This window comes from Aotus nancymaae, unplaced genomic scaffold (assembly GCF_030222135.1).
Source record: "Aotus nancymaae isolate 86718 unplaced genomic scaffold, 86718_ANA_hifiasm-v0.15.2.pri h1tg000008l, whole genome shotgun sequence".
Taxonomy (NCBI): Eukaryota; Metazoa; Chordata; class Mammalia; order Primates; family Aotidae; genus Aotus; species Aotus nancymaae.
In genome coordinates, this window is record NW_026988419.1 from 21,432,756 (window position 1) to 21,455,906 (window position 23,151).

The window sequence follows — 23,151 nt, forward strand, 5'->3', positions numbered from 1 at the left end:
GATGTATAGTGTAAATTCACATGGCCAAAAACACAATGTATAGGAACCTGATACCTATTTTAGATAAAGTGGTCAGAAAAGGCTTTTTTTTGAAAAGGTGGCATTTGAGCAAATACTTAAATACAAGTTCTTATAGGCTAAAAGAACTTTGGATTTTGTAGTCAGTGCAATTAGAAGCCAAGGGGTGTTCTCAGCAGGAGAGTGACATGAACAATTTACATTTCTGAAAAGATCATTCTGGTCTCTGTGTGAAAAATGAATAAACATGAGTGTGTTTCTCAGGGTTCTCCAAAGAAATTGCAACAAAAAGATTTAAGTTACAGAAGAGCAAACAAGTAAGAACTTTACCTTCTCTTCCAAGGAAGGAGTTAGTGCATTTTGGGTTGTAGGCACAATAGTTGTATCATGTTAGATGGAAGTATGGCCTATTATTTTATTTATTTGGAGATTAAGTACAAATTAAGAAGTTGTGTATGTGTGCAAAGTTAACAAGGGATGGGCTTGTGGTAGTTAATTTTCTATCTCAATTGTCTGGGCCACAGAACCTTTGGATAACGTGTGTGTGTGTGTGTGTATATATATATGCATATATATATGCATATATATATACACACACACACACAAATATACACACATATATACGCTGTATATAGCACACATACACATGCAGAGATTTATTTAAAATGTACTATACAGTATTGGCTTATGCAGTTATGGAGGCCGAGAAGTCTCACAATCTGACATCTGCAAGCAAGAGACCCAAGAAAGCTAGTGATTTAATTTAAAGGCCTTAGAGTTACAGTGCCCAATGGTGTAGATTCCAGTTTGGAAATGAAGGCTTAAGAACCAAGAGTGCCAAGGGCTGGAGATCTGTGTCTCAGTTCAGACAGTCAGGGAGAGAGCAAATTCAGTTTTCCTCTGCCTTTGTATTCTGTCCATGCCTGCAACAAATTGGATAATACCCACCCACATTTGGTAGGGCCACGTACTCTACTCAGCACACCAATTCAATGCTAATCTTTTCCGGAAACACTCTTATGAATACACTCAGAAATACTGTTTAGCCAGCATTCTGGGCATCCTGTGGCCCAGTGAAGTGCCATATAAAATTACCCATCACAAGCCCATCCCTTGTCAGCATGGCACCCATATGTATATCCTTAATCTTTACTTAATCTCCAGATAAAGACAATAATTTATGAGTTCATCTAACATGATACAACTATTATGTCTACCACCAAAAATGCATTAACTTTTTCCCCAGAGGAGAAGGTAAAGTCTTTTTTGATGTTTGCTTTTCTCCTTGATATCCTGTAACTTAAATACTATGATGTAAAATTAACAATACTTAAATATTATGACATAAAGTAATACATCTTATATTTCATGATAAGGCAAAAGAGAGGAAAAGAAATACAAATGTATTCATAACATAATAAGAAAAGTACAGCAATTACAGTCCTCATTTCTGTAAATGGTCACATAATCATAGCTGGTATTTATAACTACCTTTCTCTACTACCCATTTAATATTCCCTTTGCCTTCAGCAAGCCCCTCATTTGGTTACGGTTTTTTACCTGTTGTGGTGACCCAGACCTTCATTCCAAAACACTTTGGACCATACTAATCCTGCTTACATTGGGTTGTTGTAGTTTTCCATTGATCTTCATCACTGGGCATGGTAATACTAAGAGACGCCCAGAGGACTCTCCTGTATTAGAGACATACTCTGGCTTATTACTTCCATTGTGGAGTAGTAATACTGATACAATCTACTTCTATCCTTAGTAGTCAGGATCAATTATCCCAGCCAGATTAGCAATTCTCTTCTTTGCCTATTGATTCAGAAGAATGAGGAGCCCAGGGTGGTTGAACGGCAGTCACTTCCAAATCACTGGAATAACTGTTGTGTCTCCTGGTAGAGTGCAATGTTTGGAAGCCTGGTACCTATTTAAATAATGTAGTCAGAGAAGGCTTTTCTGAAAGAATGACATTTGAGAAAAGATGAATACAGATTCTTACAAGCTATGGTAAAGAGTTTGGATTTTATAATAAGTTTAAGGAGAAGCCAAAAGGTGTTTTTAGTGACATGAATGATTCATATTTTTTTATTTTATTTTTTTGAGACAGAGTTTCGCTCTTGTTACCCAGGCTGGAGTGCAATGGCGCGATCTCGGCTCACCGCAACCTCCGCCTCCTGCGTTCAGGCAATTCTCCTGCCCCAGCCTCCTGAGTAGCTGGGATTACAGGCATGCGCCACCATGCCCAGCTAATTTTTTTTATTTTTAGTAGAGACGGGGTTTCACCATGTTGACCAGGATGGTCTCGATCTCTTGACCTCATGATCCACCCGCCTCGGCCTCCCAAAGTGCTGGGGATTCATATTTTTAAAAACATTATTTTGTTCTGTGTTGAGAATGAATTAATGGGAGCAAATAGGAAATTCTGGACATCAGTTAGAAGGCTACTGCGTAAGTCCAGGGAAGAAATAGCAGTGTTTTTGATGAAATGACTATAGCAGTGGAACTGACAAGTTTGGACCCATTTGGAGATATATTCTGAACATAGAGATAACAAAACTTACCATCTCCATATAACTATAATAGCATTCATTAATAGTCACTGGAAATAGGCGCTGCTTCTTATGTGGTGTTTAAATATTTTATGTTTTGATATTTACTACAATGCTAGATATTTTTCTTTTCTTTTCTTTTCTTTCTTTTCTTTTCTTTTCCTTTCTTTTTCTTTTTTAGATGAAGTCTCGCTCTGTCACCAGGCTGGAGTGCAGTGGTGCAATCTTGGCTCACTGCAACCTCCACCTCCCGGGTTCATGCGATTCTCCTGCCTCAGCCTCCCAAGTAGCTGGGACTACAGGTGCATGCCACCACACCCAGCTTATTTTTGTAGTTTTATTAGAGACGGGGTTTCACCATGTTGGTCACAGTGGTCTCAATCTTAACCTTGTGATCTGTCTGACTTGGCTTCCCAAAGTGCTAGGATTACAGGCATGAGCCACTGCACCCGACCAATGCTAGATTTTTTAATGCCCAGCAATATGCATTAATCCAAAGTGCATTCATTAACATTTCTGACAGAGAAAGTAATTATTGTTAAATCAGAGAAAGAATTTTTTTTATCAAGTTACCATTTTTTTTTTTTTACTGTACTTTAGTTTCTGGGGTACATGTGCAGATCATGCAGGATTGTTGCATAAGTACACACATGGCAATGTGGTTTGCTGCCTCCATTCCCCCATCACCCCCATCTGGCATTTCTCCCCATGTTATCCCTCCTCAACCTCCCCACCACCTCCCTGCTGTCCCTCCCTTGCCCCCTGCAACAGACCCCAGTGTGTGATGCTCCCCTCCCTGTGTCCATGTGTTCTCATTGTTCAACATCCGCCTATGAGTGAGAGCATGTGGTGTTGGATTTTCTGTTCTTGTGTCAGTTTGCTGAGAAAGATGGTTTCCAGATTCATCCATGTCCCTTGGAAGGACACGAACTCATCATTTTTATGGCTGCATAGTATTCCATGGTATATATGTGCCACATTTTCCGTGTCCAGTCTGTCATCAATGGGCATTTGGGTTGGTTCCACGTCTTTGCTATTGTAAACAGTGCTGCTATGAACATAGGTGTGCATGTGTCCTTATAATAGAATGATTTTTAATCCTTTGGGTATATACCCAGTAATGGAATTGCTGAGTCTAATGGAATTTCTATTTCTAGGTCCTTGAGGAAGCGCCACACTGTCTTCGACAATGGTTGAACTAACTTACCCTCCCACCAACAGTGTAAAAGTGTTCCTATTTCTCCACATCCTCTCCAGCATCGGTTCTCTCCTGATATTTTAATGATCACCATTCTAACTAGCATCCAGTGGTATCTCAGTGTGGTTTTGATTTGCATTTCTCTAATAATCAGTGATGATGAGCATTTTTATGTTTGTTGACCTCATATATGTCTTATTTTGAAAAGTGTGTGTTCATATCCTTCTCCCACTTTTGGATGTGTGTGTTTGTTTTTTTTCTTCTAACTCTGTTTTAGTTCTTTGTAGATTCTGGATATTAGCCCTTTGCCAGATGGGTAGATTGCAAAATTTTTTGCCCATTCTGTTGGTTGACGGTTCACTCTAATGATTGTTTCTTTTGCTATACAGAAACTCTGGAGTTTAATTAGGTCGCATTTGTCTATTTTGGCTTTTGTTGTCACAGTTTTTGATGTTTTAGTCATGAAGTCCTTGCCTATGCCTATGTCCTGAATGGTTTTGCCTAGGTTTTCTTCCAGGATTTTTATGGTGTTAGGTCTTATGTTTAAGTCTTTAATCCATTTGGAGTCCATTTTAGTGTAAGGTGTCAGGAAGTGGTCCAGTTTCTGTTTTCTGCGCACTGCTAGCCAGTTTCCCAACACCATTTGTTAAACAGGGAATTGTTTTCCCATTGCTTGTTGTTTTCAGGTTTGTCAAAGATCAAATGGTTGTAGATGTGTGGCGTTGCCTCCAAGGCCTCTGTTCTGTTCCATTGGTCTGTATCTCTGTTTTGGTACCAGTACCATGCTATTTTGATTACTGTAGCTTTGTAGTATAGTTTGAAATCAGGTAGCATGATGCCTCCAGCTTTGTTCTTTTTGCTTAGGATTATCTTGGCTATGTGGGCTCTCTTTTGGTTCCATATGAAGTTTAAGGTGGTTTTTTCCAGTTCTGTGAAGAAGGTAATTGGTAGCTTGATGGGGATAGCATTGAATCTATAAATTACTTTGGGCATTATGGCCATTTTCACGATATTGATTCTTTCTAACCATGAGCATGGAATGTTTCTCCATTTGTTTGTGTTTTCTCTTATTTCCTTGAGCAGTGGTTTGTAGTTTTCCTTGAAGAGGTCCTTTACGTCCTTTGTTTATTGTATTCCTAGGTATTTTATTCTTTTTGTAGCAGTAGTGAATGGGACTTTGCTCATGATTTGGTTCTCTGTTAGTCTGTTATTGGTATATAGAAATGCTTGTGATTTCTGCACATTGATTTTGTATCCTGAGACTTTGCTGAAGTAGCTTATCAGTTTAAGGAGATTTTGGTCTGAGATGATAGGGCCTTTAAATATACAATCATGTTGTCTGCAAATAGAGACAATTTGACTTCCTCTTTTCCTAATTGATTACTGTTTATTATTTTTGTCTTGCCTAATTGCTCTGGCTAGAACTTCCAATACTATATTGAATAGGAGTGGTGACAGAGGGAATCCTTATCTAGTGCTGGATTTCAAAGGGAATGCTTCCAGTTTTTGCCCATTCAGTATGATATTGGCTGTAGGTTTGTCATAAATAGCTTTTATTATTTTGAGATATGTTCCTTTGATACCTACTTTATTGAGAGTTTTTAGCATAAAGAGCTGTTGAATTTTTTTTTTTTTTTTTTTAATTAACAAAACACTTTATTTTACAAATTAAAATTGAAGAAGTGTTTGATAGAGAAATATGTTCAGGAAACACTAATTTATAGTCTCATTCTATTTCTGCAGATATGTTAATACAAAAATGATTAATTGATTAAACAACTTTAGCTCACTATATTTGAGTGTTTCTAAGTGTTAGCATACTTAATACGATGAGTTCGCGTCCTTTGTAGGGACGTGGATGAACCTGGAAACCATCATTCTCAGCAAACTGACACAAGAACAGAAAATCAAACACCACATGTTCTCACTCATAGGTGGGTGTTGAACAATGAGAACACATGGACACAGGGAGGGGAGCACTATACGCTGTTGAATTTTGTTGAAGGCCTTCTTCATCTATTGAGATAATCATATGGTTTTTGTCTTTGGTTTTGTTTATGTGGTGGATTACTTTTATAGACTTGCGTATGTTGAACCAGCCTTGCATTCCCGGAATGAAGCCTACTTGATTGTGATGGATAAGCTTTTGATGTGCTGTTGGAATCAGTTTGCCAGTATTTTATTGAAGATTTTTGCACCTATGTTCATCATGGATATTGGCCTGAAGTTTTCTTTTTTTGTTGAGTCTCTGCTGTGTTTCGGTTTCAGGATGATGTTGGTCTCATAAAATGATTTGGGGAGCATTTCCTCTTTTTGGATTGTTTGGAATAGTTTCAGAAGGAATGGTACCAGCTCCTCTTTATATGTCTGATAGTATTCAGCTGTGAACCCATTTGGACTTGGACTTTTTTTGTTGATAGGCTCTTAATTGCTGCCTCAACTTCAGCCCTTGTTATTGGTCTGTTCAAGGTTTCAACTTCATCCTGGTTTAGGCTTGGGATTGTGCAAGTGTCCAGGAATTTATCCATTTCTTCCAGGTTTACTGGTTTATGTGCATAGAATTGTTTGTAGTAGTCTCTGATTGTAATTTGTATTTCTGTGGAGTCAGTGTTGATATCCCCTTTATCATTTTTTATTGCATCTATTTGATTCTTCTCCCTTTTCTTTTTTATTAATCAGGCTAGTGGTCTATTTTGTTGATCTTTTCAAAAACCAGCTCCTGGATTTACTAATTTTTTTTAAGGATTTTTTTGTGTCTCTATCTCCTTCACTTCTGCTCTGATCTTAGTTATTTCCTGTCTTCTGCTAGCTTTTGAGTTTTTTTGATCTTGCTCCTCTAGCTCTTTCAATTTCAACAATAGGGTGTTGATTTTAGATCTTTCGTCACTTCTCTGGTGGACATTTATTGCTATAAATTTCCCTCTAGACACTGCTTTAAATGTGTCCCAGAGATTCTAATTTGATTACACTGTGGTCTGAGAGACTGTTTGTTATGATTTCTGTTCTTTTGCATTTGCTGAGAAGTGATTTACTTCCAATTATGTGGTCAATTTTAGAGTAAGTGCTATGCGGTGCTGAGAAGAATGTATATTCTGTGGATTTGGGGTGGAGATTTCTGTAGATGTCTATTAGGTCCGTGTGGTCCAGATCTGAGTTCCAGTCCTAGATATCCTTGTTAATTTTCTGTCTCATTGATCTAATATTGACAGTGGAGTGTTAAAGTCTCCCACTATTATTGTGTGGGAGTCTAAGTCTCTTTGTAGGTCATTAAGAACTTGCTTTATGAACCTGGGTGCTCCTGTATTGGGTGTGTATAAATTTAGGATCCTTAGCTTTTCTTGATGCACTGATCCTTTTACCATTATGTAATGCCCTTCTTTGTCTCTTTTGATCTTTGTTGGTTTAAAGTCAATTTTATTATAGACTAGCATTGCAACTCCTGCTTTTTTTTGCTTTCCATTTGCTTGATAAATCTTCCTCGATCCCTTTATTTTGAGCCTATGTGTGTCCTTGCACGTGAGATGGGTTTCATGAATACAGCACACCGATGGGTTTTGACTTTTCATCCAATTTGCCAGTCTGTGTCTTTTGATTGGGGTGTTTAGCCCATTTACGTTTAAGGTTAATATAGTTATGTGTGAATTCGATCCTGCCATTTTGATGCTAGCTGGTTGTTTTGCCCCGTAGTTAACACATTTTCTTCATTGTGTTGGTAGTCTTTACCATTTGGTACATTTTTGGAGTGGCTGGTACTGGTTGTTCCTCTCCTTGTTTAGTGCTTCTTTCAGGAGCTCTTGTAAGGCAGGCCTGGTGGTGACAAAATCTCTCAGCAATTGCTTGTCCATAAAAGATTTTCTTTTTTCTTCACTTATGAAGCTTAGTTTGGCTGGATATGAAATTCTAGGTTGTAAGTTCTTTTCTTTAAGAATGTTGAATATTGGCCCCCACTTTCTTCTGGCTTGTAGAATTTCTTCCGAGAGATCTGCTGTGAATCTGATAGGCTTCCCTTTGTGGGTAACGAGAATGAAGACACAACATACCAGAATCTCTCTGCTGCCCTTAGGGTCTTTTCCTAAATTTCAACCCTGGTGAATCTGACAATTATGTGCCTTGGGGTTGCTCTTCTTGAGGAGTATTTTTGTGGTGTTCTCTGTATTTCCTGGACTTGAATGGTAGCCTGGCTTGCTAGGTTGGGGAAGTTCTCCTGGATAATATCCTGAAGAGTGTTTTCCAGCTTGGATTCATTCTCTCTGTCACATTCAGGTACACCTATCAAACGAAGATTAGGTCTTTTCACATAATCCCATATTTCGGAGGCTTTGTTCATTTCTTTTCACTCTTTTTTCTCTATACTTGCCGTCTCGTTTTATTTCATTGAGTTGACCTTCAATCTCTGATATCCTTTCTTCCATTTGGTCGATTCAGCTGTTGAAACTTGTGTATGCTTCGTGAATTTCTTGTTCTGTGTTTTTCAGCTCCATCAAGTCATTTATATTCTTCTCTAAGCTGTTTATCCTAGTTAGCATCTCATCTAACCTTTTTTCTAGGTTCTTAGTTTCTTTTCATTGGGTTAGAACATGTTCTTTTAGCTCTGAGAAGTTTGCTATTACCCACCTTCTGAAGCCTGTTTCTTTCAATTCATCCGATTCATTCTCCAACCATCTTTCATCCCTAGCTGGTGAGGAGTTGTGATCCCTTGGAGGAGGAGAGGCGTTCTGGTTTTTGGTGTTTTCCTCTGGTTTCTTACCATCTTAGTGGTATTATCTACCTGTGGTCTTTGTAGTTGGTGACTTTTGGATGAGGTTTCTGAGTGGATGTCCTTTTTTGTTGATGTTAAAGCTATTTCTTTCTGATTCTTAGTTTTCCTTGTAACAGTCAGGCTCCTCTGCTGCAGGATGGCTGGTGGTCCACTCCAGACCCTGCTTGCCTGGGGATCACCCATGGGGGCTACAGAACAGCAAGGGTTACCGCAGGTTTCTTCCTCTGCTATCCTCATCCCAGGATGGTACCCACCAGATGTTGGCCTGAGATCCCCTTTATGAGGTGTCTTTTTGGGTATACAGTGGGGGTTGGGAGAGCTGCTTGGGAGACAGTCTGACCGTTATAGAAGCTCAAGTGCTGTGCTGGGAGCTCCACTGTTCCATGCAGAGCTGCTGGGCAGGTACCTTTAAGTCTGCTGCAGCTGAACTCATAACTGCCTCTTTTCCCAGGTGTTGTGTCCTAGGAAGGTCAGGGTTATTTATAAGTCCCTATTGTGCTGCTGCCTTTTTTTATAGATGCCTTGCCCTGCATGGAGTAGTCTAGTCATAGTCTGCCAGCAGAGGTATTGCTTAGCTGCTGCAGGCTCTGCCCTGTGCTGTGTGAACTGCCTCAGTAGTGGTGGACTGCCTCGGTAGTGGGGGACGCCCTACCCCCCAGTGAACTGGATGGTCCTGGGTCCAGCTGTGCTTGCTGTGAAACTCTCAATCTAGAGTGTTTCAGATTGCTTGTTTTGTGGTGGTGGTACCCACCAAGCCAGATCCCCTGGCTCCCTGTCTTAGCCCCCTCCCTTTCAGTTGAATGGGCGGCTCTGTCTCCCAGGCATTCTGGGCACTGGCCGAAAAGGCAGCCCAGACTTGTGTGAGTTTCTGTGCACCAGTGCACATCAGCTGAAACCACTGCACTGAAAACTTGTAGCATTTTTAGGCCTTGGAATCTCCTGGTCTGTGGGCAGTGAAAACTTGTTTGGAATTGTGGTGAGCACTCATCCTCTGTGCTGTTCTCACTGGGAACTGCACTCCAGAGCTGTTCCTATTCGGCCATCTTGGATCCTCCAAGTTACCATTTTTTATGTAGACAGTCTTTGAATTATGTGCACTCAATGTATACATGACTTAAACATACTGCTGACTGCTTTCTTTGCTGTGTGCCTTGTAAAACTACACGACCCCCTACTAAACACCTTGGAAATTTTTCTCAGTAGTTATTTTGTCATGATACTAGGAGAAGAGCAGATGCTAAATAATTATTCATTTCTTAATTGATAAACTGCTATCTCACAATAGGCATTTGATTTGAGAGTTAGGTATTATATATATTTTTAATTCCTATCATCTTTTCTTTGTAAGCACATAGAGTGCTGGTTTCATAGCCAGAACAAGCTTGGAGGCCATAATTAATTTTTAGTTTTAATATGGATATTGTTAAGGTTTCTTTATTTTACTTTTAATGTATTTTCCCCAATGAATCAAATTAATATATTGTTAACTATCCTTTTTATATAACTACCAAATTTTTACTTTTTACTATTTTACTGAATGAGGATTACATGGTTCACACACTGTTGGATATAAATCTTAAGTCAAGAAAAATAAAAAGCCTGTGTTTGGAAGTATGGCTACATTTGTAACAGAATCAATACTAAATAGAATAATTGATGATTTTATTAGGACCTCACATATAGCTTTACTCCTGGAGTTACATTTGGCATGAAAACGTTAGGGAGCACATGTAAAGTTTGGATTTTTGAAGGTTGAATTATTGTAGGCTTAATATTTAAGACTTTATAGTAGTATTGACAAAGGGGGCTGATTTTTGTTAAACATGTTTTGGCTGCTGAAGATAATTTTTCAATTGTGTCTTGATAAACAGCTTTGTGAAATCAATAAAACTGGATAGTTTAAGCATTGTCTTGTATACATTGCTTGATTGTAAAATCAATTGACAAATGAAAGTTGTGAGTCACTCAGTGGAGGCTCCACAAAGACAACTAAAAATGATTTATATGAACCTATCCAAACTAGTTCTTTAAAAATCAAATCTGTCTTTCAAGATAAAATTTATGATGAATATACTGTGAATTCTAGATAGTTTGAATCAAACATAAATGAAAGCCTCCAGAGACAAAATATCTACTAACTTGAACAGCATGTAGTAAAAAAAACTGCAAAGACTAGAATGTTTGGCAAATAGAGTATTGTGATTGATCTAATTTTCTGTTTTTTGTAGGATCATGTTTTTTGCTGAGAAATATTTCTAAACATACTTATTCCAATTTTCCATTTTAAGATAGTATATACAAAACTTAGCTGATCATCTATTGAGCAACAGCAACTTTTTTTTTAGTTAAGGGTCATTTTCTGAGTACCAGTTATAATTTTTCTGATATCAATTAAATGAATTATTGCAATGTAGGATAGTGTATGTTCATTATAAGAAGTTTAAACAAAATCCTAAGTACTTATACTATACAAATATTTAAATGAATTTTGACAGTGAGAAAAATTTACCATTAATTTATAACTATCCAGATTCAAATAATACTGTATAATATTATATTATTATATTATATAGGGTATAATCTTGTATACGTTTTTTAATTTATATAGAATGGGAATTATGCAAAAATACCTACATATTGCAGTTATAGTATAGATACATCTCTCAAAAGTTGTTTAAGTTTCTATAGAAAAGGTCAGAATACACCAAATATTTTGAAAACAATTTCATTTACATTATTACATATTGAATTTTTTTTTTGAAAGGAGTTGAATAAATTGTATTTTATATGATAACTCAGAACTCATGAGGTTACAATAGGAAGTTCTTCATATTTAAACAGAATAATTTAACAGCTTCATGTACTAATAAAGCTACAAGTAGCAACAACTTACATTTGAACCATGTTTTGTGTGTTCATCAAAGTACATACTTTATGTCATATCAAGTTTAAACAAAATTTAAATTATCCAAGTTAAAAGACAATAGTTCCAAACTTGAAAACATAAGGAGGTCTTTTTTTAGTTTCTGGAACTCAGGCCTATGAAGCACACATGATGCTGTAATTTTATTATAAATTGAGCAAATTCAGCCAAACCAAGCACAATAGTTAAAATTTCTCAAAGTCAAAAGCATATAACTCAACTAGAATTTGATCCTTTCTGTGTGTAACGTTTTAGCAGGTGGGGCCAATATTCATCATTATCTTGATGGTATTGATAATATGACAACGTAAAATATCTATTGCTTGAAAATCCTACTTCCTTTTAGCTCAGTTCTCAGCCATCTCTAAGATGTGTCACTCATTCTTGTGGTCCAAGAGGATGACTCATGTTTTAGCCATGACATCTGCATTTCTGGCATCAGGCTGGAAGATATTATGAAGAAGAAACCAGGCAAAATCATGCTTCAGCCATGTTTGAAATCAAGTTCTGGGAAGGTGTCATACAACATGTCAGAACTTAGTCCATTGACTAAACTTACCTCTAAGGGGTTGAGATAAATATAATCTTTATTTTGGGTGACCACATGTCCAACTAAAAATTGTTCAGTCTGTTACAATGAAGGAAGAGTAAAATGGATATTAAAGATTCTAGAGGTCTTTCCCATAGTATCCATCCATATCACTCTACAAAATCTGCATTCTCAAAGTCAATGAATGAATTCCAGCGTGACGTATGAGGGGCTTGGAGGGAGCAGGGGAAGAGTAGCATGGAGGTTATAATGTGATAGGACCCTGGAGAGAGAGGAAGTGATTTTTAACATTTCTTTAATGTAGGATTTAGAGAGAAATCATCTGAAGATTTTTTTAGTGCTACTCTAACAATGTACCACAGAGCGGGTGGCTTAAAACAATAGTGGTTTATTCTCTCACTGTTCCGGAGGTTAGAAGTCCAAAATCAAGGTGAGAGCAGGCTCATTCTGCCTCTGAAACTCAAGGTAGAATTCTTCCTTCCCTCTCTCTAGCTTCTGGTGGTGACCATCAATCTTTGGCATTCCTTGGCCTGTAGCAACATTGCTGTACCCTTTGCGTTTCTGCTCATGGGGCTTTCTTCTCTGGTTGTCTTTGTGTACACATGGTATTTTCCTCTTTTTATAGCAGGGCTGTCCAATCTTTTGTCTTCCCTGGGCCATAGTGAAAAAAGAATTATCTTGGGTCACACATAAAATACACTAAGATTAATGATAGATGATACAAAAAATATAATGTTTTAAGAAAGTTTAGGAATTTGTGTTGAGCCGCATTCAAAGTCATCCTGGGCTGCCTTGTGGCCTGATAGCTGTGGGTTGAACAAACTTGTCTTATAGAGACATCATTATGTTGAATTAGGAACCACTCTAATGACCTCATCGTAATTTGATTTACATCTAGGAAGACCCTGTTTCCAAATAAGGTCACATTCCTAGATAATGGGAATTAGGACTTCACGTATCTTTCAGGGACACATGTTTAACTGGTAACAGAGTACTTATAGAAAATATATTGTTTGGTGAACTTTAAAAATCCAGACTTTAAAAGTTTTTATAATGAGTTACTGTTATGGTTACAGACATACACTATTATTAAAGATTTTTGGATTAAAATCTTTGTTATTTTTGATGTGTTCATAAGCAAAACAGACTTTAAGGTTGTCCTAATGATTAGTCTATACCCATCTAGATGTGTTTTCTTTCCTCTGCAGGAATTCATCCCTTTGAAAACAACATCAGGCATCATGATATCTTTTTTACTTCTGTATATATAAGACATGAATGTATACATTACCTTATTACTAAGCTGTGTTCCTGGTGTGTTTGCAATCTACACTTTGTACCTTGCCTTAAATTTCCAAACCATTTCTTTAACACTATATACCATTATTAAAAGATTTATCATTTATTTTTTAGTCTAATTAGGATTAGAGTCAGTACATTAAGTGGTAAAGATTCTGTCAGGTATATAAACCGTGAGAATATTAGCTAAAAATCTGGCTTCAGGAAGTCACATAAATTTTTTTTTTTTTTTGAGACAGAGTCTTACTCTGTTGCCCAGGCTAGAGTGCAGTGGCATGATCTTGGCTGACAGCATCCTCCACCTCCCGGGTTCAAGTGATTCTCCTGCCTCAGTCTCCTGAGTAGCTGGGATTACAGGCATGAAACACCACATCCAGATAATTTTTGTCTTCTTGGTAGAGACAGGGTTTCTCCATGTTGGCCAGGTTGGAAACACCTGACCTCAGGTAATCCACCTGCCTCAGCCTCCCAAATTGCTGGGATTACAGATGTGAGCCAACATGCCCAGCCACAAAATTAAAAAATCAAAACAAAGCAAAAAACAAAAAACTTATGTAAACTTATGTGCTCACATAGGAACAGAACTTGGCAGACAGATTATTTATCATCAGTTTGCCAGGAAACTCAGTGTACCTCAGAAACTGATGAATATATACAGTGATATTCCAGGTGATAACAATAAAAGTTGTATTTTTTACATATCTTGTTTATAGTTTACAAATATTTTAATTTAGACCTAGAGACAGAAATACCATTTAACCTAGCAATCCCATTACTGTCTATCTACCTAAAGGAATATAAATAATTTTATTATAAAGACACATACACATTGTATGCTCATTACAGCACTGTTCACAATAGAAAAGACATGGAATCAACCTAAATGCCCTTCAGTAATAGACTGGAAAAACAATATGTGGTACATATATACCATAGAATACTATAGCCATAAAAAAGGTGAAATCATGTCCTTTGCAAAGACATGGATGGAGCTAGAAGCAATTATCCTTAGCAAACTAAAGCAGGAACAGAAAACCAAATACTACATATTCTCACTTATAAGTGGGAGCTAAATGATGAGAATACATGGGCACATGGAGGAGAAAAACATGCCCTGGGGCCTATTGGAGAATGGAAACTGAAAGAAGGGAGAGGATCAGGAAAAATAACTAATGGGTTCTAGCCTCAGTAGCTGGGTGATGAAATAATCTGTGTGAATAACCCCCATGCCACAAGTCTATCTATGTAAACAAACCTGCACATGTACCTCTGAACTTAAAAGTTAAAAAAATAATAATAATAAAGCATGTTTGAGGTCTTGTAGGTACAAGTTTATGTAAAAAATTTACTCAGCTGGAACACTTTATACAATAAATACAATTTTTAGGTAAAACTGTTACTTTCACTATCTTTTGATTTTGATTTATTTTCATTTGTAGAATTGCCCAGTTAGAAAATAGAGTAAATTATATGTCCTAAAAAAAAAAACACACGTTTAAATAAAAGTAAATGTATTTACATGCTTCATGTGGTCATTACAACTGGGATTAAGTTTATCTCCTTGCTATTTATTTCTGTGGAATCTATGCCTTCCTCCTCTCTGTGATTAGCACATGTAATTTGGGAATATAAAAGTGAGAATATTTATCAGTATGTGGGTCTATGACTTTTAATGACAATCAAAATATTTGTATTCAGAGAACTGGGATAGGCTTGTGGAATAGAGTTTTGAAGAAGATATTATCATTGTGCATGTCATATAAAGGTTATATAATTTCACGTGTATCTTCTTGTCTTTGCAGTGTGTGCAGGAACAGAAAATAAACTGAGCTCTCTCTCTGACCTGGAACAGCAGTACCGAGCCTTGCGCAAGTACTATGAAAACTGTGAGGTCGTCATGGGCAACCTGGAGATAACCAGCATTGAGCACAACCGGGACCTCTCTTTCCTGCGGGTAAAACTATGGCTTTCTTTCTGTTCTTTGTGATCAGACATTGGTGTCATGATGCATACAGGCAGATCTGCATGCTGATACCTGGAAGGTGTGCTATTCTGCCTGGCAGGCACTGTGACTGTAGGCAGAAGATAAGAGATAGTGAAACACACCCAGGAAAAGAACAAGAGTAACAAAGCCATGATGACTGATGCTTTTGAGTTTAGAGCAGTTGCTGTTGTCCTACAATTGATAAAAAATTCTGTCACCGTATAGCACATGACATCTAGCAAATCTTTTTCTGAGAAGCTGTGAACTAGGAGAGTCAGAGGAGCAATCAGATAAAAATTGATAACTTTAGCCAGTCATCTCCATTTCTGCCTCTTTTCTGCCACTTTGGACTTTTAGAGTATTTTATATTACATAAGGAGACTAAGGCTGTTATTAAAAAAAAAAAACATCTGGTTTTGAAAACTTACAAATTATTTGAAGAAGTAGATTCATAGGAAATCACGAGTACTTGAGTAGATCCATACATGCATGAGCACAAATGTGTATATGTATAGATCAGGTTACTCGGAGAAAATCAGTCCTTTTGGAAACTGTTTTTTTGGCTTTCATTGATCTATTCTCTGTTTAACTGGCTATTAGTGCTCATGGTTAGTTTCTAAAATTTTGCCTTAACTGGAATATGTTTAGGAAAATCTGAACTTGAAGGAGACTTTGACAAAGTGAGATGGCAATGTAGTCTTTGCACAATTAAGAATTTATTCTTATACAAGAATTACTAATATATATATATTGACCTTATTTTCAGTAATCTTTGCACACGTCTCAAGAGCACTGTAATACAACTTTAAGTTAAATGTTTTGAATACTAATCCAGTAAACCAGTTTGAGGATAGTAAATTATTTAGAAATGTATGAAAATTTAATGATTCTATACTTAGATAAGTAGTGAAAAGAAGTGATATTTAAATATTTTCAATGTACTAAATATATCTAAAATTGGTAACAACCTCAGAAAATGAACCACCTCAAAACATGAATAACACTGTGTGGCTTATGATATCCATTTTTAAAACGACTCTCAGTTGGACTAGTAAAGCGAATGAACTGAAGGTATTTCCTTATTCTCTGCTTGATTCATAGAGCTCTGTTTCTACAAGTTATGTGTCAACAGTTTTTAATAATTATGATGTTTAATTTTGATGTCTTTGTTAATCAAAAGTAGATAGTAAAGAATATCTGAATCATAGAATGAGAAGGCCTTAAAAGAACTTACTTTTTGAGGGAGCTGTTGTTTAAACAGAAGAGAACACACACAAGCTATCCTAGAACATACGCCAGGAAACTCGATATTGTGGAAAAAACAAACTAACAAAGAAAGCTGAGTTCTGAAACAGGGAAAATAAATAATTTAAACAGTCTATTAGATTAGAATAATAGAAAAATTTTAAAATGTAATCTAAAGATCTTTGTTTTTCTTCTTATGTTTGCTTTGCTTTTCTATACATGAAACTAAATTTCACTGACAACAAAAAATGTCGTGACTATTGTAAATGACTGTCATTATATTAAATAACATGAAAATGTCTTTTTACATCTTTTATAATAATTCTCATGATCTTATAAGGTAACAGCATGGAATGATAAAAAATGTACTTTAGTCTATTTTTAAACTTTAGCAATATGAACAAAGCATGTAGATATTTTTGATATATGGTGTATACTGTGTTAGAAAGCATTTTGAATTAAAAAGATACATTATTAGAATGAGCAGGTTTGGAAAAAGTAAGATAAGGAGGGTCAAAATTTCTTCCTGGATAAAAAGTAAGCTATTTCTTTTAGAAAAGTAAATTTTGGTTCCTAACTAGCATCTCTAAAAGTTCATCTAAACTTTGTACTAATCCATATGCATATCTTTATTTTAATATATGTATTTAAAGATAACTCTAACAGCACTTTGTTTTTGCTTCCTAACTTATGTTTTGTTTCACATATCTTTTGTTTTTTTAATAAAAAATCATTTCTATTATGACATGAATCCGTTCATGTCATATACAGTACTTACGTATTACACCTCTCTAATCCTTAGAAAACACATCTGCAATCCCAAGAAAATAACGGTATTTATTTCCTTGACTTCAACAATCATGTTGAGGATTACAGATATGTAATACATAAGTACTGTATATATATATATGTGTGTGTATAGGCATATTACATGTGTGTGTGTGTGTGTATATATACACATATGATAAATTATGTTTTATATGTGATATATATGTATTTTTTTGTCTGTATGTATATATACATAAAATGTTATTTCTAAGATACAAATAAGAACCTAGAATCAGAATGAAGGTGTGGTCTTATGTTAATGGTAGGGGTGGAGTTTATGCTGGGCAAAGAAAGTAGTGCTTATTCTGAAGGATTCAGGAAAAGTTTAACCAAAGGAGTGCTTGAATTAAATCATGAGAAAATGAATAGAAGCTCATGAGCTGAGTGGGTTGTAAGAGAAGGTCATTTTAATGGGAGTAATATAAGGCTTAGAAGAAAGCAGAGTTAATAAATGTGTACTTAGCGTATACTGTTTCAGACACTGGGCATATACATGCAAATAAATCACATGTGACCCCTCTTAGGGAAGCTACAGTATAGTGTGGATGAAGAAAAAGTTTCAGATGGAATAGAATATTCCATGGGAGAGGTAGAGAACCTTATAGTGTAGATATTTAGGAGAAATCAGCATCCAAGTGACAAGTTAACATTTTGTGACTGGATAAAGTAGTCAATGAAGATTAATAAGAGTAAGATCAAGAAGTAGGTGAAGAACAGAATATTCTAAAGCCACATGTGGTGGCTCACGCCTGTAATCCCAGCAATTTGGGAGGCTGAGGAAGGCTGATCACTTGAGGTCAGGAGTTAGAGACCAGTCTGGCCAACATAGTGAAACCCCGTCTGTACTAAAAATACAAAAATTAGTTGAGTGTGGTGGCGGGCACCTGTAATCCCAGCTACTTGGGAGGCTGAGGCAGGAGAATCACTTGAACTCAGGAGGCAGAGGTTGCAGTGAGCCGAGGTCACACCAGCGTACTCCACCCTGGGTAACAGAGCAAGATTCCATCTCAAAATAAATAAATAAATAAATAAATAAATAAATAAATAAATATTGCTGCATGCCCCATTCTCTGTTCATTGGTGAGCTCAGTATTAGTAGTTCCTTTTCTTACTGGGCCCTGAAAGCAGAGACTCTTTGCCAAAATCTTCATAAAACTACTGTTTGATGATATATTATTTCAAATTATACATTTGAATATGCTACAAAGCTTTCCATTTAATACAAAATTTCATTCCTTCCTAAAACCACATTATGAATTATTTGTGCTGATAGTAGCTTCTTTCCAAAATATATATTCTGTTCAGTATTGACACATTATAGTAAGTGGAGTCCATGTAAAGAAAATATAGTGATTTAACCATTTCCTATAAGTTTCAAATTGTATGAGTGGTTAATAGATTTGTATTTACCTATTCTATACATAGTTCTCATCTATAGTTATGTAACTAGGATTCATTGAACAAACTTCTTATAAAGGTTTTACAATTTCCCTTCCTTTAAGAGTGACCCAAATGATGTATTTAGAAAGTCAATAGGGATCTTAAATTTCATACTGGATTCATTTCTTCTTCAGGAACTTAGGAAATTACTTTTGTTTTTAAAGGATCTTCCATCCTTATTTTCATCTCTAGCTAGCAAGGTAGAATGTTTTGCTTTGTCATTTGTTTTATTTTATATGAAACCACTCTAATTTATATGAATTGTGACAGTTTTCCCTGATACCCCGTTTACCTTATTTGCTATCTGGATATTCAGTATTTATGACTAAGACATAGTAAATGTTCATTAAATATTTGTTGAATGGACAAGCGAATTAGTATTTGTCTTAAATTATAGATCCCAATTTCATATATGACCCATTGTCTAGATAAACATGTGAGCCTCTTTTCACAGATATGTTATTTCAGTGTGACCTCACACACAGGCCAGGTGTGTAGGAATAAGACAATCGATATCCCTTCCCATGAGGATTTGGAATTGTCACCAGTAGCATTCAGTTTCTCTGTTAGCTAATTTCTTGACTACTCCACAACACAGCCATCTTTGTCTTGTGCTTTGAACATCAGAGCTGTGCAGATAGAATGAAGCCAACACACTTAAACAGGTACAAAGAGTAGAAAAAGACAATATTTACCCCAAACAGTAATTTGGGGAACCATTCATTTCCATTTCCCATTCTGCTTCTGAAGACTGATTGTATTCTAGCCATTTCCAGCTCTACTCTTGCAACTTTATGGTAATTTCCCCCTTATACTAGATTGTTTTTTACTGTACTGAAATGCCTTGTCTAGTACATCTCCTGAGATTTCAAGAACACAGCAAAAGTAAGCCTTTGTAATTGGATTGGAGATGTACTTTTAAATAATTTTAATGTTTTGTAGATACTTTCCTTAATTTTTGTTAGATACATTTTGTTGAAATGCTTTTAAATGCATTCTTTTCAAGACGCTTTTATTATTGCAATCTTGATGCTTATCTCTGTAAACACCTTTCATGCCAGCTTTCTTGTAACCTCCAGTTTTTGCATTTATTTTTGGGAAAAGAAATCCGGTTCACTATGTTTAACATTCAACTCCCGAGGAACCACATCTCTGGCTAGAAAAAGGCCCTAAAACTTATTTATTATGTATTTTATCACCATCACAAGGTTAAGACATATAATAGAAAGCAGCAAGGCATAAAAACCACAGATTTTGTGCTATTGTCTTACACTTTGTGAACTCTTTAAAACAAGGCAAAATGTAGTAAGTAATGGGAATGAACTATTAGACCTTTTACCCTCATTAGAATTCTTGGGAGCTTTCTCTCCTTTGTCATTGCATTGGTCTTCCTTGCTACTGCTGGCATTTAATAACTCAGTGCTTCTAAAAAGGTGCCTGACCCACCAGCTTTTATACTTTAAATTTATTTTCTGTTTTATATATTAACTTTAAGCAGATAACTATTATGTGTTGATTATGTGTAAGGAAGTATGCTACGAAATGTAGAGTATATAGAGAGTATTAACAACTATCCTCATCCATTGTTATAATAGGTAATAATTTTTAATCTGTGGCTTGAATTTAGTTGTGTGAAAATTACTTCAGAATTAGTGTACACTAGGATTATGAGGAGATAAATTTAACATTTGATGCATGGATGTGGAATGGTTACAATATCAGTAATTCACTGGAACTCTGTATGCTCTAGTTTAGAAACCTTAATTTTAATGATTATAAATGTATTTTATTTCTAAAAAATGAAGAAAAAGTAGTATATGAAGATGTCTTTAAAATATTGTTATATTATTATATTATTGATAGCAAAAGGCAGTGACTTTGAAAATAACAAAGTATAGTGTTTTGAAGCAAAAAGATAAAGAAATGATATCTTCTCTCAGATAATGAATAACAAGCACATGTTGTTATGAAAAGGTAACACATTTGAAAAATGTAGTTTGCTTTTACTGTGTATTTTACAGAGCTACATGGCTATTTTTGAATTTACAAGAAATAATGCCACCTAAAAATTCCTATTTTTAAAAACAAAACTTTATAGAAATCATGCAAATAGTTTACCAGAGAAAATTTCCTATTTTTAAATTCAAATATAGCCTTTGCCTTTAGTTAATATTTAACATTTTATAATGCTGTTGGACTATCATCCTCTTTTATTAGGATATGTATGGGATTCTTCTGAAGATGTTGCTTTTCAACTACTCTTCATAAGTCATAAAATTTGCATTACTTTTCCAGTGCTAGTAAAGGATCTATATTATTTCATTCTCTTTCTCATGCATATTCCTCTTCTGACTAATGACAAACATTTGTAGGAAGGCAGAGAAAGCTGCAACTCAGAGAGCAAAATATTGACTGGAACCAAAGAGTTTGGCTTCATTAGCACAGTTTTGTTACAATGAAGTCAGGAGTGATGTTTGGCAATGAGTTTCAAGTTGGAACAAGTAACTATGTCTTGATCTATTCCTTCCCCATTTTCAGTAAGGACAAACAACCATTGAAAGTTAATATAAAATTCTTAAATATTTACATTTTAGCCTACTTCTAGCTTTAGTGCTTCCTTTTCATTGTCTTCTGGCAGTTAGAAGCACATGACCAGGCCGGGCGCGGTGGCTCAAGCCTGTAATCCCAGCACTTTGGGAGGCCGAGGCGGGTGGATCACGAGGTCAAGAGATCGAGACCATCCTGGTCAACATTGTGAAACCCCGTCTCTACTAATACAAAAAAATTAGCTGGGCATGGTGGCGCGTGCCTGTAATCCAAGCTACTCAGGAAGCTGAGGCAGGAGAATTGCCTGAACCCAGGAGGCGGAGGTTGCGGTGAGCCGAGATCGCGCCATTGCACTCCAGCCTGGGTAACGAGAGCGAAACTCCGTCTCAAAAAAAAAAAAAAAAAAAAAAAAAAAAAAGAAGCACATGACCAGAATTAAATCCAACAGTATGGGGGGTGGTTTTTATGTTTATGTCTGTTTTCCAATATGTCCAGGCTAAGCTGTCTGCTGCGTAGTATGATTTAGACAAACCCTCCATTGAAGAGTTCATATTTCAAAATAAATAGATAATTTATACAGTACTTATTTGGGGGGGTTAGAAAATGATTTACTGAATAGTTTGTTTACATAGTAGCTACCAACACCCATCTATATTTGTTTTTAGCTTATTAAATACTGGATAGAATGACTTGTGTGGCAGATATGATATTGGAGAGATAGAATCAGGATGATAAAACTTGTCATATTATAGAAACATTAGAGAGGAAAACACCATTGAAATTAAACATCTATGACAAAATAAAGTGGGTCCACATAAGTTACAATCTTATAGTTACCAAAAAGATGATTTAAGTGCAACATTTTCTGCTACAGCATGTATATTTCAGTTGTACACACATTTCGATTGGACTGTATAGTAAGAGTATAAACCTGAATTTGTATTCCTGAAAAACTCTGTAAGATAGTAAAGTGGTATATGTGTCACTTAAATGATGGACAAGTAAATGAGAATTTTATGTGAAGTATTTGTATTCTTTAACTGTGTATTCATTGAGTACAGGAGTCTATGTTTTACTTCCATGTCACTAACTGTGACAGGTGGCAAGAGAGCATTATGTGATCAACATAATAATATTTAGACTTCACCATCATTAGATTCAAAGAAACTGCACCTTCAAGAAACTATCAGTCAGATAGACAAGCATTAAAATAAGATAGGGTGCTGGTAACGCTTTCTTTAATTCTTTCTGTTTGAATTTCATGTAAAATTACCTTTATGGTAAAATATAACATATTTAGATGCTGTATAAAGATGATGATCTCTTAGCTGAGTGACATAGAGAATGCTAAAATGGACATAGAAAGAATATTACAGCATGTCAGTTAGGCCAAGGTCGATATTTTGGGTTCAATGGAATTTTCAAGGCTTTGATAGTTTCTGAAAGCTGTTTCTAAGGCCATTAAATATAATACATATGCAATTTTGTATGTGCGTATTTACAGCTGGCTTTTAAATTGAAACTTGATTTTGTAATAAATCTAATCATGGAACTTGTATTACATTTGAAAAAGCTATACAATTTACACTTAGCTTAGGACTTTTTTTTCCTCAAGGGTTAAGTACCATTTAATCTAAAAATACATTGACTCAAACTTCTAATGCTTTTTTAGAAATCCCACAAGATAAGTCAAAAGATAAAAAATGTCTACATTCTTTATTTGGCATTTATTTAAATATATAGTTAAAATGTTCTTTTTAATCATTTCAATGAAGTATTAAATAAAAGTATATTCAATAGGCTGG

The 23,151-nt window shown here is 35.7% G+C and overlaps 1 protein-coding gene across 2 annotated transcripts in view; it reads left to right on the forward strand.

Annotated features, from left to right (window-relative positions):
- Positions 1 to 23,151, forward strand: part of ERBB4 (erb-b2 receptor tyrosine kinase 4) — a 1,187,482-nt gene that overhangs the window by 414,615 nt on the left and 749,716 nt on the right. For both annotated transcript variants that reach the window (XM_012446038.2, XM_012446041.2), the window contains exon 2: positions 15,105 to 15,256. In XM_012446038.2, the coding sequence (XP_012301461.1) occupies positions 15,105 to 15,256 (152 nt within the window). The remainder of the gene's footprint in view (positions 1 to 15,104; positions 15,257 to 23,151) is intronic.